A 16,002-nucleotide genomic window follows, 5' to 3' on the forward strand; every position below is an offset into this window, starting at 1 on the left:
AGGAAAGGTGGGATGCAAATGTACTAAACATGCAAGTGTTCTGCTGTAACAGTACTAGCCAGGGTCAGACAGTTCCTTGGCACCTGGCCTATGAGACATCGGATGGCAGGATCCAGGGCCCCGGTCCACAAGCGACCCTTAAGGAGGGCTGCTCCCCCCTCAGCCAGAACGGGGAGAAGCTCCTCTCCTGCCTCCCAGCAGCAGCTTCCCAGCGGGACTTCCAGCCGCGCCCTAATGCTGCCTGCATGCTGCTCCCTTCTGCGCAGGAGGAATATGCCCGCTCGCGGGGCTCCTTGGCGGAGGTCTGGCTTGCCGCAAGAGCGCAGCTGCCTCCGCCCGCGGGCGCCTCCTCGCCGGCCCCGCTGCCGGGAACAGGACCGGCCTCTGCCCATGTGCAGAGCGCCTCTCCGCCCCCCTCCCCGCCCCACTCACCGCGACGAGGCTGGCCACGAGGGCGGCTCCGGGGGCGCCCATGGCGGGCGGGCGGGCGGAGGGCGGGCGGGGGTCCTCTAGGCGCCCATGGAGGCCGCTAGCAAGAGCCCCGGGCGGCGCATGGCCCGCGGAGGGAGCGCGCGGGGCCTCAGCGAGAGGCCGCCTCCGAGGGGGGCGGCGGGCGCGGGGCGGGCGGGGGCGGCCGGCTTCCCATAGCGACCCTCGCTCGCCGCGCTGCCGGCTCCTGCTGCTGCTGCTGCCGCGGAATGGGCGGGGAGCGGCGGAGGCGGGGCTTCTCCCTCCCTCCCATGACGTCACTCCGCAGAAGCCCCGCCCGCGCCTCCGACGCAGCACAATCGCGCTCCGGGGGCGTCAGGGCCGGAAGTGGCCCGCGGGGCGGGGGGGGGGCTGGGCTGCGGGAGAGGAAGAGCCGCGAAAGGCGGCGCAGCGGCTCTTCTGGCCCCGATAAATTGCCGCCCGGAAATGCGCTCAGTCGCTTTTCCAGCTCTCTGGGGGGGTCAGCATTCGAGGGAGGGAGCAGGAGGCAGGGGGCCAGGCGCCCCCCTTTCCCGGGAGGGTCCCCCGATTTACAAATCAGCCCCATACAAAATCCATCGAAGTTGGAAAGTGTCCCCGGATTCATTGGGAAAAAATCTGGTAACCTTAGCGAGAGGGGGAGGGGGGCGTAGGAGTAGGATCGGGATAAATTTTGGCGCAAAAACCTGGTGCCGCCTTTGACTTCCTAAAGCAGGTGTTTTAGGTTCTGCTTGGTTTGGGGCTTGCCGTATTTGACTGTTTCTCTTGAACAAAGCCTATTCTTCATTGCTCAATCAAAGTCTTGCTGTTGTTTTTCGAAATGGGAGATTGCTTCACACCTACAATAGTTTATTGTCTGTTGGGGAGAGGTGGTTCTACGTGTTCTAAGTAGTTGCTGTTGATAAGATTATCCGAAACTAAGCAGTCTGTAGAAAGCTTATTGTTTCGACTTGGAAACTGGGAGTTAATTTAAAGACAGCGGTCAATGCAAGTTATTGCTTAAGGCCGTGGCTCCCAATTAGGGGGTCCAGGGACCACAGGGGGTCTGCAGCCCCATCTCTTGCCTCCCCCAACTAAATTTTTGTCATTTTGCATGGTGATATCACAAGTTTTATTCTCTGTTTTACCACTGTGAGATTTTTCAATACATTGACCAAAATTGGTTTTGAAATCACAAATCATTGACCCGGCAATACGCAGCAATATATCGCTCCTTGTGTGAGGGAGAGCAAGGCAGCCGATTTCAAGTCAAACGAAGGGAGATGAGGGCAGCCGATAAGCTGCAGCCTTCCCTCACGGTGAGGGAAAACAGGTCGCCCTCACTTCAGTCAGCAGGAAAGCAACAGCAGCCCCAGTGGACGGACATCTCGGCTGGCTGCCCCACTGACTTGATGCACCCCCACCTCCTCCCACTCAAAGCATGCAGTGGGGGTGACTCCGCTTCCTCTCCTCCCCCCACCCATCTAATCTCCATGACTGCGCCTTCCCTCATCCCCACACCTGATCTCCAATTTCAGACATCATGATATATTGGAATATTGCAATGTTTAGCTGCTAATACATCACAATGTTGAAAACCAGATATCAATCAGCCCTAGTCTGTTTTTTTAGTACAGTGGTACCTCGGTTCTCTGGGGGACACGGGTGGCGCTGTGGGTAAAAGCCTCAGCGCCTAGGGCTTGCCAATCGAAAGGTTGGCGGTTCGAATCCCCGCGGCGGGGTGCGCTCCCGTCGTTCGGTCCCAGCGCCTGCCAACCTAGCAGTTCGAAAGCACCCCCGGGTGCAAGTAGATAAATAGGGACCGCTTACTAGCGGGAAGGTAAACGGCGTTCCGTGTGCTGCGCTGGCTCGCCAGATGCAGCTTTGTCACGCTGGCCACGTGACCCGGAAGTGTCTCCGGACAGCGCTGGCCCCCGGCCTATAGAGTGAGATGGGCGCACAACCCTAGAGTCTGTCAAGACTGGCCCATACGGGCAGGGGTACCTTTACCTTTACCTCGGTTCTCAATCTGTTCTGGAAGTCCGTTCCAAAACCAAGGCGTGCTCTCCTATAGAAAGTAATGCAAAACAGATTAATCCGTTCCAGACTTTTAAAAACAACCTCTAAAACAGCAATTTAACATGGATTTTACTATCTAACAAGACCTTTGATCCATAAAATGAAAGCAATAATCAATGTACTGTATTATAAAATAAATAAGACAGTATTGTAGATGATAAAAATTAATCTTAATTTTTTTTTCTTAGCTGCACTGATGATAGTCACTGTTTAGAGGGGGACTTTTATCCATTTCCGCAGTCACACAATCAATCAGTAGCTGACCTGGTTTCCACACAGTCACAAAAACAAATTAACTGAAAAAACCTCAAAAACAAAAATGCAAAATAGCAAAAACAAAAGCACCAAACGTAATCCGTTCCAGAAGTCTGTTTGACTTCCGAAAGGTTCGAAAACCAAGGTGCAGCTTCTGATAGGTGCAGATGCCCCCGAAACAATAGCTGACAGCCACATCAGAAATTCAGCTTCCAAAAATCGTTTGAAAACCAGAACACTTAGTTCCAGGTTTTCGGTGTTTGAGAACCAAGGCATTTGAGAACTAAGGTGTTTGAGAACCAAGGTACCACTGTATACCTAAAATCCTTTGCTTATCAGGGGCTACCCCACATTTTCAAAAACTTGCTTCGCAGAGGTAACCACCATAGAGTTATCATTTTTTTTTCTTCAAAAGTAGGGGTTGGATTGGCTTTTGAAAAATTGGGGATCCTCAGTAATTAGCTAATTGGGAACCACTGGCTTAAAGAAATATTCACAATGGAAATTGCAAATTAGCTGTGAAACTTAACACCTTTCCTAATTTTCTATTAACCCAGTGAGAGATAAAGCACACAAAAGGAATTTAGTCATTAGGCAAACTGAGATGCTTATAAATCTTTTTGGGAGGTTTGGGGGTTATAAAACAAGTTTAGAAATGTCCCCCGACTGCACTCAGCTCTCACCTGTGGCTCCTAGAAGCTGTTAGCCTGCGACAGCAGCCACAGTCTGGGAAACGGCTTTGACTGGCCGGCTAAACCAGGAGAGGGCAGCCGATGGGTCTCAAACCCTCAGTGAGTTAAGGACAGGCTCCGGTGGATTGAGTGGATGAGACCAATAGTGGGTCCAATGGCCAAAAAGGCAGTTTCTGCATGTGCTGATGCCAAAAATATTGCTCTGCTCTACTTTGGACCCCATCAGGGAGGCTGAGAGGGGGGTCTTGTCTGGGCAGCCCCGGACCTCCAGACACACTGGCCAGGCTCGCACGCTGAGGAGGTCACTTCAGTGCTGCTGAAGCAGCAGTTTGACTTCGCCTCCAGAGGCACACTCCATTGTCTCTTGAGACAGGCGCCAACAACAACTGATTGGCTGGGACACAAGACAAGGCCTTTTTGACAGGGGTTAGTTGCTCCCTCTCTTTTAAAATCAGGAGTGCTGTAATTTAATGCTTTTGGGTGATATTTAATATTAATCATAGGTACAGTTTTTAGTGATTTTGGATTGTTGTGTGTGTTTTGGAAATCTAGTATGCTGCTTTGTTTTTGTTTTTCAATAAAGAAAAGTAGGACAAGCAAACTACTCAATATAATAAAGCTGTCAAAATGAAGTGGTCTAGGACTGGTAATGGTTTAGCTAGAAATTGCACTACTAAATGAGAACACTCTGACTTGTTTTATTTCTTACAGTGCCCCTAGGTGGCAATAGCAGCCCAGAAACCACAAACATACTTACAGGCTATGGCAGTCTTCATGAATGGCACCAGCAAGCCTCTCACTGCAAGCGACTGAACGTGTCCTCAACTCGCCATATTTTAAAGAGATGAAATGACCTTCAGTCAGAGGCTTCTACTTTTGAGTCTTGTATGTCTCCTGTGCATATTTACATCTCAGGAGTGTCACCCAATGGACAAGGATGCTGAAAGATTCATCATTTAGATGTCAAGAGTGGTGTTGGGGGGCTGAAGATTAAAGGCCCCAAAGCTGTCAGCTATCATTCCTCAAACATTTCCAAAAACTTGCTACACTAAAGCTCTAGAGATTATCTTGAACCTGAGTACAGCTGAGGAGGTGGCAGCAAACACTTAATAACCGACATCTCATCGCATTTCCTTGTGGAGAAAAATATTTGCTTTGAACAATGCAAGGAAAACCCCACCTTCCTGTGTATAATGATTAACTGCACGACCAGTTCTACATCTTTTGATTAACATGTTCCTATTAATTCTCTTAAACAAATGGAGGCTGCTAAAGTTCTGTGATCCCAAAATGGAGATTAAAGGAACAGCTTTGTTGTTGTTGTTGTTGTTTAGTCGTGTCCGACTCTTCGTGACCCCATGGACCAGAGCACACCAGGCTTCCACTGTCTTCCACTGCCTCCCGCAGTTTGGTCAAACTCATGCTGGTAGCTTCGAGAACACTATCCCACCATCTCATCCTCTGTCGTCCCCTTCTCCTTGTGCCCTCCATCTTTCCCAACATCAGGGTCTTTTCCAGGGAGTCTTCTCTTCTCATGAGGTGGCCAAAATATTGGAGTCTCAGCTTCAGAATCTGTCCTTCCAGTGAGCACTCAGGGCTGATTTCCTTAAGAACGGATAGGTTTGATCTTCTTGCAGTCCATGGGACTCTCAAGAGTCTCCTCCAGCACCATAATTCAAAAGCATCTATCCTTCAGTGATCAGCCTTCTTTATGGTCCAGCTCTCACTTCCATACATCACTACTGGGGAAACCATGGCTTTTACTATACAGACCTTTGTTGGCAAGGTGATGTCTCTGCTTTTTAAGATGCTGTCTAGGTTTGTCATTGCTTTTCTCCCAAGAAGCAGGGGTCTTTTAATTTCGTGGCTGCTGTCACCATCTGCAGTGATCATGCAGCCCAAGAAAGTAAAATCTCTCACTGCCTCCATTTCTTCCCCTTCTATTTGCCAGGAGGTGATGGGACCAGTGGCCATGATCTTCGTTTTTTTGATGTTGAGCTTCAGACCATATTTTGCGCTCTCCTCTTTCACCCTCAATAAAAGGTTCTTTAATTCCTCCTCACTTTCTGCCATCAAGGTTGTGTCATATGCATATCTGAGGTTGTTGATATTTCTTCCAGCAATCTTAATTCCGGCTAGGGATTCATCCAGCCCAGCCTTTCGCATGATGAATTCTGCATATAAGTTAAATAAGCAGGGAGACAATATACAGCCTTGTCGTACTCCTTTCCCAATTTTGAACCAATCAGTTGTTCCATATCCAGTTCTAACTGTAGCAGCTTGTCCCACATAGAGATTTCTCAGGAGACAGATGAGGTGATCAGGCACTCCCATTTCTTTAAGAACTTGCCATAGTTTGCTGTGGTCGACACAGTCAAAGGCTTTTGCATAGTCAATGAAGCAGAAGTAGATGTCAACTTCTAAGGGCTGAGGTCCCTCCCCCCCCCCTTAAAGTATTTGAGGGGGCTGCCAAACAAGATGATGGGCATTGCTGTTCAAATGGTGTCCGTGCACTGCATCATGTTATTGATTATGCAGAGTGGGGCTTGCCTGGGCCCCCAATATTTTATTAAAGTCCCCCCCCCCCGCTTTGACCAATAAATATGGGTGGAAAAAAGGCTACATGAAATTTAAAAATTGCCCATCTGCCCATTTCCCCTGCCCTTTGGATTACTCCAGCGTGATTTCTGTATTACCCTTTAAGTGCCATAAGAGGCCAGCCTGCTTGTCTTCTGCTCAAAAGGTATGCCAACAAGAGTTGAAAGTTTCCTCCAGAAAGGTAGAGTGCATTTCTGTGAGCTGCTAAAATGCTCTCAAAACGGTGGCAAATTTTTTGAACCTGGTTACTAAGGCAGCAGATCTGGAAAGAGCAAAAAGGGCCTTAGGCTACATCCTTCTCTACCACCAGGCCCAGAGTTGCTATCATTTCTTTTGAGAGGTCCAGTGTCAAATACAAACTGGCACGGGCAGCCTATGACTGTCAAAACTCAACCGCCCATGGTTCAGCTCTACTGGCATTGCAGGATGTGAGCTCTGAAACCTTGACACTGAACATTGCTGGTCTCAGCAGATGATGTCTCTAACTTCACGAAGCCAAACTGCCTTAGAAATGGGGCTTCTGCTTCCTAGTTGAAGATGATGGCACACAGTGCTCAGCTGTCCCCTGCTCCTTCCTGGGAAGAAAACCAGGACAAATACATTGAGGAAAGGCTACAGCATAACTGCGCAGAATGGTCTGTGGGAGATGGCAGGATGGCTCCAGGTGAAAGAGAGCAGAGTTTTCCTTCAAGGCACAAGTCTGCTGAGACCATGCAGAGCTTCTAGTCACTCTTCAAAATGAGAGTGAACAGACTTTGGAGCAATCAAATGAAGTGGGAACACGATACAGGGAAATAAATGGGAACAAGCTGTGGCATGGGCAACCACCTCCATTCTAGATCTGCTAGAATTCAAGCAAATGTGGTTAAAATCTTCTGGTGCTAGCACAACACACCCGTGTGTCTTTGCAGAATAATGGGACCTAGCTCTCAGCTGTGCTGGAGGGAATGTGGGTTTGGAGGAACCCTGCTGCTTCTGGTGGGAATGGCCAGCAGTGGGTACCACCTGAGCCTCTGCTGAGTGAGGTCTACCTGTAAATGGAGCTCCTGAACTATGCTCATCTTTCATTTTTATGGTCAAAAACGGTAACTTGATAAACTTTTTGTCAATGGCTGCCCATCTTACAATTTCACACCATTGGAAGGAGGCAGACAGACAGGAGGCAAGAGCTTGGGACCTTTGGCCTTCTGGAGGAGTTAACCAATAATTTCTGGACTACTAAGAGGTAAATCAACACCTTAAAGGCATTGTGTGGTTTGGCATCCATTTATTTTGTACACCACAAGGCCTGGAAACGTGAGGCACCCACCTTCCTACGGGAAAATAACCTGGATTGCTTGATTTGTCACCTTTGATCCCCCCCCCCCTTTGGTGGGTCATGTTTTCTGCCCAGATATTTTGGGAGGGGAACCCAGCACATCCACTTCTGCTTTTGAATGGACTTTGTAAAGCCTGGGCTTGTGTATTTTTAATATTAGAGAGGTTTTGAGCAATCCTCGAAGCAAAATTATCGAGGGAGACTTTCCTTCCCCTTGTCTTGCTGTGGAGACAGCTGCATTTTTTACCCTCTAATGAGAAAGTTAATATGAATAGCTTGGAATCATTTATCCCTCACAAACTACTGTATTAGTTTATTTATTGTCTCCAAGTTCAAACACTTCATATGAAGTAACACTTCCAGTCTTTGCATAATTTCTAATCTATGCTGTATTTCAATGTGCCTTTAATAAGCTACTGCGTGAAGAGCAAAAAGGAGGACCCATTTGCCGACTTCGCTGGCGCCCCTGCCAAGGAAGACCTGGGGCCTCTCGGCGGGGCGGGGGGGGGTCCGCGCCGTCGTCTCCCTTTCGCGGTGCGGTTCCCCTTCCCTCGGCCTGGCGGCCCCCGCCCCGAGCCCCCTCCCGGCCCGCCTCCTCGCGGCCTGGCCCGGCGGTCGGGGGCGGCGCAGGCGGGCGAGGAGGCGGCGCCCAGGAGGGCGGAGGCGGCGGCGGGGCCTGCCGGGCTTCCCTTCCTGGCGGCGGCCAATCTCGCCTCGCGACCCGCCGCGTCCGGCCTGAGCGGTGTCGGGCACCGGGCGAGGGGCTCCCAGCGGCGCGGCGCGCTGCCTCCGCCCAGCCGGGTCCGCGCAGCATGGGTAAGGGGCGTCCCTGAGGCGGCGGCGGGGGGGAGGGAGGGGGCGCCTCATGGAAATGGCGGGTCCTGCTCCCCCCCCCGCTCCGCCTTCCCTTCCTCACCAGGGACTGGCGGCGTGAGAGAGAGGGCAGCTTGCCTCGCCTTCCGGGTATAATGGGGGGGGGGGCAGGGCTCCCCTCCTGCGGTTGCCGCTGCTGCCGCCAAAGGGGCTTCACAGCCAGCCCCCCCCCCGTCCGCCTTCCGAGCCGGAGGGGTCGCCCCACCTGGGAAGCGGGAGGGGCTTCCTCCGCAGCGGGAAGCGAGTGGCCGGGCTCGGCGGTCCCTTTGCAGCCTCTCCTCCTCCTCCTCCATTTTGGAAGGAGGCAAAAGGCTTCATCCTTCATCCCAGAGATGGGCGCCCATTGCTCGGGGCCGGGGAAGCCGCTGGCGCCTCCCGTGCTGCTTCCCGGCCCTCCTGCCAGGTACCGGTACTTCTTCCGAGCCCGATTCTGGCGCCGCGTTGCTGTGCAAAAGGCCTCTTGTTGTCAGGCTTGAAGAATCTCCTGACCCCACGCTTTGCTTTCCGATGAAAGTTTCAGGCAAAGTTGCTGCAGCCTGTGGGGGAGTGTTAAAGGATGGTTTGGTTTTCTCTGTCGAGTATAAGGGCCACTGTCTCTCAACAGTTCCCTTTAAGATTAAATTGGAATTACAAGGGACAGTTGGGAAATTTCATGTAACCTGATCCTGTGTACGATTTAGAAGTCAATAATTGCTTATCCAGAGGAACCTAATTCCAAACAAATGTTTGTGTTTGTTGAATGTCTTGATGGTTTTGGAAATAAACCCACAAAAAGATACCAGCAAAGCCTGAATCCCCCTGAACATATTGAGGAACAGCACGCTTGCAAAATGATGCATGTTTTCAAAATTGTAAAAGGGAGAGGATATTCATGTGAAAGAAGAACACCTGTGGACAGAGTAGCTTTGGAGGCTAGCTAGGAAAGAATTCATTGAGCCAAAGAGAGTAGAAAAAATTAATGAGAAACTAATGACATGCAGTTCTTTGGAGAAGACATTTGGGAGGTGGCAGTGGAAGTTACAGAAGGCTACATTTCAAAAAGGGACGCGGGTGGCGCTGTGGGTAAAAGACTCAGCGCCTAGGGCTTGCCGATCGAAAGGTCGGCGGTTTGAATCCCCGCGGCGGGATGCGCTCCCGTTGTTCGGTCCCAGCGCCTGCCAACCTAGCAGTTCGAAAGCACCCCCGGGTGCAAGTAGATAAATAGGGACCGCTTACTAGCGGGAAGGTAAACACCGTTTCCGTGTGCGGCTCTGGCTTGCCAGAGCAGCGATGTCACGCTGGCCATGTGACCCGGAAGTGTCTCCGGACAGCGCTGGCCCCCGGCCTATAGAGTGAGATGGGCGCACAACCCTAGAGTCTGTCAAGACTGGCCCATACGGGCAGGGGTACCTTTACCTTTACCTTTTAAATTTCAAAAAGCAACTGTATATAGTTATTGAAAATAATAAGATCCACGTAACAAATGCCATGTAGTAACTGGAGGAAGTGCCCAGTGGCTTGTTTTTACTCTTTAATTACCACTTGCTTTAAACGTGGCTCAACAGTGATTCTGGCTTCTTTTATATGGAAATAATATACAGTGTATGTTGTGTATTGTAATGATGCTTGATAAAACTTGATTATTTTTCTTCCTTGGGAAGAGGATGTTGTTGCTGATGGGCTTTGCTCTGCATTTGACCACCTCTAAATTGGAAAGTACTGAAGCAAAGCCCAAGACTCCAGCATATGCTGTCAGTGATCACATAGTGTAGCAAAAGAAGCACTGTGTGCCTAACTTCTTAGTAAGAAGGAAAAGTTTTTCTTTGGAGTTTGTCTGTCTACAAGTTACACCTTTCTCTTTGTTCAGAGGTAAATTTGTTGTCCGTTACCTCTTGCATAATTTTAATTACCTTTGTTTCCTGCTAACTGGGCAGTTTTCAAAGATGAAAAGACCTGATTTGCATGTCTTGCTAAACCCTGGTTTAACAAGATGAGGAGGAGGAGGAGGAAGATGACAAGAGCCTCAGGCTTCCATGTTCTGCTTTCTTCATCCCGCATAGCTTGGTAGAAGGACTTGGGAAGCTTTTTTCCTAAGTCCCTGAATCACATGTGACTGTTCAGCCATCACTTCCTTCTGCCTGCGAGGCCAAAAAAGGTTAACCACCCTTGATTTAGTGTGACAGGTGAACTAGGCTAGAAGTTCTGATTCAGAAATTCTTGCATATTATAAATGCTTGTATCTTCTCTACCAAACAAATGTTTAGGACAGCCTACCTACCCAAATGTGCACTGATTTCTGCTGTGATACAGTGGTACCTCGGGTTAAGTACTTAATTTGTTTCGGAGGTCTGTTCTTAACCTGAAACTGTTCTTAACCTCAAGCACCACTTTAGCTAATGGGGCCTCCTGCTGCCGCTGCACGATTTCTGTTCTCATCCTGAAGCAAAGTTCTTAACCTGAGGTACTATTTCTGGGTTAGTGGAGTCTGTAACCTGAAGCGTATGTAACCTGAAACATATGTAACCCGAGGTACCACTGTACTGGGATGAGGTGGGGAAGGAATTTGCTGTGTGTTACAAAGTATGTTTTGCTATAGTCACATGCCTAGACACATCAGAATGCTTCTAACATTCTGTAAATATGTAATGAGTAGGAAACATCTTTAAAACATACTTATCTCATCTACTCCACAATAGTCTTGTGCAAAATTGAGTAAAAGTTTCCTTTGATTATCCTAATTTAAAGTCATCCTTTTATAATCATTTTGTGGGACGCGGGTGGTGCTGTGGGTAAAACCTCAGCGCCTAGGACTTGCCGATCGTATGGTCGGCGGTTCGAATCCCCGCGGCGGGGTGAGCTCCCGTCGTTTGGTCCCAGCTCCTGCCCACCTAGCAGTTTGAAAGCACCCCTAAGTGCAAGTAGATAAATAGGTACCGCTTTCTAGCGGGAAGGTAAACGGCGTTTCCGTGTGCTGCGATGGTGCAGGCTCGCCAGAGCAGCGATGTCACACTGGCCATGTGACCCGGAAGTGTCTCCGGACAGCGCTGGCCCCCGGCCTCTTAAGTGAGATGGGCACGCAACCCCAGAGTCGGACATGACGCCCGTACGGGCAGGGGTACCTTTACCTTTATAATCATTTGGGCACAAAGTAAAGTTTAAAATGCAGTATGTGTGTATGTATGTGTTATACGTATACATATTGTGTAACATCTCTAAAGCTTTTCCACTAGTCTAAAGTGGTTGAATGTTACTTTGTAAGTTGGAGAGAGAAATAAGCAAGTAGCAGCCGGGGGGGGGGGCGGGCGTGTAGTGGTGGCAAAGCAGCTGGCCAAGTTCAGCTCATAAGTTTATTGTTCTAGGCAAAAGCCATGACAAACTTGTATTAGGCAATAATATTAATAAAATAATGCAGAACGTGATCCTTATTTCCCTTGTGCATAGAGTGAAATAAAAACTTTTGACCACTATTAATAATTCATATTTTTATCTCCAAAAGTTACTGAAATGTAATGTAAATTGCTGTGCTTGAACTGTTTATCCAGAAGCCTTTCCCCCCGTTTTATTCTTTTAAAAAAAACAGCCTGTTGCTGAAATGGGAAATGCTGGCATGTGTAGAAAATGCTTGTGGTAGTGTGGGTGACGCTATATCAGCCTATTTATAGCCAGAGAGGAGGAAAAACAGCAGACACACAAAAATGGCTAAAATTAACTCTTGATTATTGACTTGCTTTTAACCTTCAGGTCTAAATCTGTGACTTTAAAAAACCAAGCAAACTAAAATAACAACAAAACCTGTCTTCTGGACTTGCACCCTAATCCTATGTAAATAAAGATTACCATATATACTCGAGTATAAGCCAACCCGAATATAAGCCAAGGCACTTAATTTTAGCACAAAAAACTGGGAAAACTTATTGACTCGAGTACAAGCTGGTTCACCACACCACAGACCTGGTGGCGGCGGCGGCAGGAAGAACAAGCAGCCTGAAACGGCTCCTTTTGGGCCGCTCGTCCTGCCGCCGCCCGCCTCACTCGAGTATAAACCGAGGGGGACCTTTTCAGCATAAAAAATCTGCTGAAAAGGTTGGCTTATACTTGAGTATATATGGTACTTCTATGTGATTATGCACAGGATTGTCACCTAGATTCTTCATTGTGGCCTTTGTGTGGCCACATCAGAACGAAGCAATGTTTGGAAGGGAGCTACAAACCTCTGGGTACAAGAGGCCTCCTGCCCCATGAGAGTGTACAAGACTCAAGGGGCAGGAATTACTATCTTCCCCTTAAGTTCCCTTCTGGCCACCACAAGAGCACTATTGTCAAGTTATTTCCTCATCCAGAGAGCTCATCCTCCCTTTTACTGCCCTGTCCTTTACCTCTTTTGCTTTCTCTTTTCTTTTGTTTGGTTCTTTTCTTTCTTGAGTGCACTTTATTCTATCTCCCCCCCCCTTTTTTTCTTTCTTTTTGCTGCTTTATTGGCCTGAGGGCCTGCTGGAGGGCTAGCGCCCTGCCTTGGGTGAACAGGAATGTTACTTATTCCGTCTCCTTCCGGAGCAAGTTGGATTCCTATTCCCATTGTCCAGTGTTTACTAAGCAGTCCTGCGTCGGTGATGCGTGTGGGTTTTTTTTTTTGGGGGGGTGAATTGTTAGCCGTTAATCAGTTGATATGTGATTTATTTTGTTTTGTATTGACTTGCCTGCCAGTGCTAAAAAAACCTGCTTATTTGGGTGTCTGTTTTCCCAGGTTAGGAAGACTGAAGCTTTGATAAGAGCAATTGCTTCAGTCTGGGAGCTTCTATAGGAACTGGGGCTCTCAGTTGGGTTCTGATCCAAGCAAGTGTTACTGTGTGCTTTCCCGTACTCCTGAGGAGCCCCATGCACAGCTGGTGGACACTTCGCCAGCGGCTTTGAAGTTCTTGCCTGGCTCCTAGTCTCCTCTTCTCCTCATCAGATAGACATATCTGATGGCTCCTTGGAATGAAGACTGTGGCCATGGTGGATATCTGCTGGAGGGCCCAGCTCCTCATCTGAGGAAACCTCGGGTCTGCACAGGGTTCAGCGCTAACACTGGGTGCCAGGGTGGCTTCCTCAGGTGGCAGGAGCCTTGATGGGCCGTGGAGCCTAAAAGGGATAGAGATTGGAAGGGCAAAGGCAGGTTCAGGAATGGTGTGGGCTGGAAATCAAACCCTTGCATGGAGAGATGTAGGCAAAGCCACACACTTCGCAATCTTGAATATCAACTTAGTTACCGTCTCATTTGAGCTTCTTTCTTGTAACTTACAGCCTTGGTGTGTTGCTCTTCTTTGGTTTTGTGAGTGTTATGAGTATTAAAGCAGTTTGTAAAAACACACACAAGTAGGGCTTGTACTTCCATGTGCCTGAATTACATACAGTACGTTTCCGAGCAACAGTTCAAAGTGTTGGTGCTGACCTTTAAAGCCCTAAACAGCCTCAGTCCAGTATATCTGAAGGAGCGTCTCCACCCCCATCGTTCAGCCCGGACACTGAGGTCCAGCTCCAAGGGCCTTCTGGCGGTTCCCTCACTGCGAGAAGTGAGGTTACAGGGAACCAGGCAGAGGGCCTTCTCGGTGGTGGCACCCGCCCTATGGAACACCCTCCCACCAGATGTCAAGGAAATAAACAACTATCTGACTTTTAGAAGACATCTGAAGGCAGCCCTGTTTAGGGAAGTTTTTTAATGTTTGAAGTTTTATTCTGTTTAATATTCTGTTGGGAGCTGCCCAGCGTGGCTGGGGAACCCCAGCCTGATGGGTGGGCTATAAATAAATTATTATTATTATTATTATTATTGACTCTTCTCTTCTCGCTCCTAGTTGAGTATGTTGTGGAGTATGACTATGATGCAGTGCATGATGACGAGCTAACTATTCGAGTTGGAGAAATCATAAGGAATGTGGCAAAACTAGAAGAAGAAGGATGGCTTCAGGGAGAGCTCAGTGGGCGAAGAGGCATGTTTCCTGACAACTTTGTTAAGGCAAGTTCATCACAATTCTTTGCTATAACAGTTGTGCAACTTCAAACATTAAATCATACCTGTACTACTTGACATTAAGCTTGGAGATCAGAACTATTTCAATACAGTGGTGCCTCGCAAGACGAAATTAATTCGTTCCGCAAGTTTTTTCTTCTTGCGAGTTTTTCGTCTTGCGAAGCACGGTTTCCCATAGGAATGCATTGAAAATCAATCAATGCGTTCCTATGGAAACCGCCTTCAGACCAGGTCAGGGGACAGAAGGCTGTTCTGAAGGCTGGCGGTGGGAAGAAAAGCCCTTCTCCCCACCTCCCGCCCCGCAATCTCCGGGGACAGGAGGGCTTTGCTGCCGAAGCAAGCCCATAGGGAAATTCGTCTTGCGGAACGATTCAAAAAACGGAAAACTCTTTCGTCTTGTGAGTTTTTCGTTTTGCGAGGCGTTCGTCTTGCGAGGCACCACTGTAATGATACGGCTGAAATTCTAGAGTGGTGTGCGAAAACCTTTGTAGGAAGAAAGACCTTGATTGGTTCTAGAAATTGGCTGGGAATATTCTGAAGAGTTGTAAATTTAAGGCTGTGATTTGTTTTCTTTCGTATTGCAGCTTACTATTCGACTTTCCCTATTTATATTTTATGGCATTTTCTTCTTAAGGTTGCAACTTGCAAAAGCTCTGAATTGGAACCCTTTCTATTCTTTAATGCCAGTTGTATTCCTCTCTGCAACTGACATAACAAATATGCAAGGAAGAAGTTACTAGGTTCTTGCATATTGCATCACAGTGGGCCAAACTTGACATTACGGGTGACTGATGAAAATTGTATCCCTGCATCTAGTTACCCCCTTCTCAGCCGTTATGTCTGATTTAGCTTGTACCAATATAAGGACTTCAAGATGGTGTACTAGATGCAGTTGGATGGAAAATGGATAGTGTACAGAGTCATTTATGTTTGGTACCTCACTAGTAGCTTTTGGTCCAGAAATGGGTTTGGGTCTTGTCTCCCTCACTGCTCCATTTGAATGGGTCTTCTCTCTGCACAGAAGCTTGTACAGAGTGGTTTTGGAGCTAAAGTTCAAAGACTTTATAAAAAATGAATATCTGTGGCCAAGATATTTCTCAATCAATGCAGAGATTCTTCTGCACTGTATAGAAGTTTTCACCCTTCTTGAATATTTACTTGCTTTGTTGTTTGCAACCACCATCTGACGTTCTGCAATTTGGATTGTATGAGTTACTTGTTATTTTGCCTAACATAATGACTCCTTGATATAATATAAATTTAAAAGGAGAAATAGCTGGTGGTGAAATGGGATGGAGAAGATTCTGATCCCCTGGATATGATGACTTGAGTGTGGTGAAAAGAGCTGTTAAAACAGAATTGGAGAATTGGATCTGGCCAGTTGGCCAGATCCTGATCTCTTCTACCCCTTGTGGGCCAGATGAGCAGGTGGGCAGCCAGTCACTTGACATGGCCATGATGTCAGATGATGGGACCTTTTGGCGGGTCCTGACAATTGCTGGGACTTCAAAGCACCATGCAAAGAGCCTTGCTGGGTGCTTGGAAGCACCACCTGCCAGCTGATTGTTAGTGCTTCAAAGAGCTGAGCAGGGCTCTTTGCAAGGAGCAAGAGGCTTGCAAAGGGCCCTGCTCCATATTATGCAAGCCCCTTCAAGGATTGCACAGCTCCCTTTTACTGCCAGTCAGCTGATGGGCAGTAAGAGCAAGCCTCTTTTACCCAAGCACAAACAGGAGCTCAATTTAAGGTTCCT

At 48.3% G+C, this 16,002-nt stretch overlaps 2 protein-coding genes and 1 long non-coding RNA gene across 6 annotated transcripts in view; 2 read left to right on the top strand and 1 right to left on the bottom strand.

The window, feature by feature from the left end:
* Positions 1-542, bottom strand: part of TNFRSF21 (TNF receptor superfamily member 21) — a 35,435-nt gene extending 34,893 nt beyond the window's left edge. Inside the window, exon 1 of the mRNA XM_077926626.1 lies at positions 433-542. Coding sequence (XP_077782752.1) covers positions 433-474 — 42 coding nt within the window. The 5' untranslated portion in view covers positions 475-542. The remainder of the gene's footprint in view (positions 1-432) is intronic.
* Positions 543-856: 314 nt separating this feature from the next.
* LOC144327347 (uncharacterized) lies at positions 857-6,588 on the top strand. Its single transcript, XR_013392436.1, has 3 exons — positions 857-1,089; positions 4,185-5,864; positions 6,189-6,588. It is a non-coding gene; the product is annotated as an uncharacterized LOC144327347 (long non-coding RNA).
* A 1,299-nt stretch (positions 6,589-7,887) lies between these two features.
* The window catches only part of CD2AP (CD2 associated protein), a 44,303-nt gene continuing 36,188 nt past the window's right edge, over positions 7,888-16,002 (top strand). For all 4 annotated transcript variants that reach the window (XM_077926622.1, XM_077926624.1, XM_077926625.1 and 1 more), the window contains exons 1-2: positions 7,888-8,205; positions 14,076-14,240. In XM_077926622.1, the coding sequence (XP_077782748.1) occupies positions 8,202-8,205; positions 14,076-14,240 (169 nt within the window). In that variant the 5' untranslated portion in view covers positions 7,888-8,201. The remainder of the gene's footprint in view (positions 8,206-14,075; positions 14,241-16,002) is intronic.

The sequence above is a fragment of the Podarcis muralis genome, chromosome 3, assembly GCF_964188315.1.
Source record: "Podarcis muralis chromosome 3, rPodMur119.hap1.1, whole genome shotgun sequence".
Taxonomy (NCBI): domain Eukaryota; kingdom Metazoa; phylum Chordata; class Lepidosauria; order Squamata; family Lacertidae; genus Podarcis; species Podarcis muralis.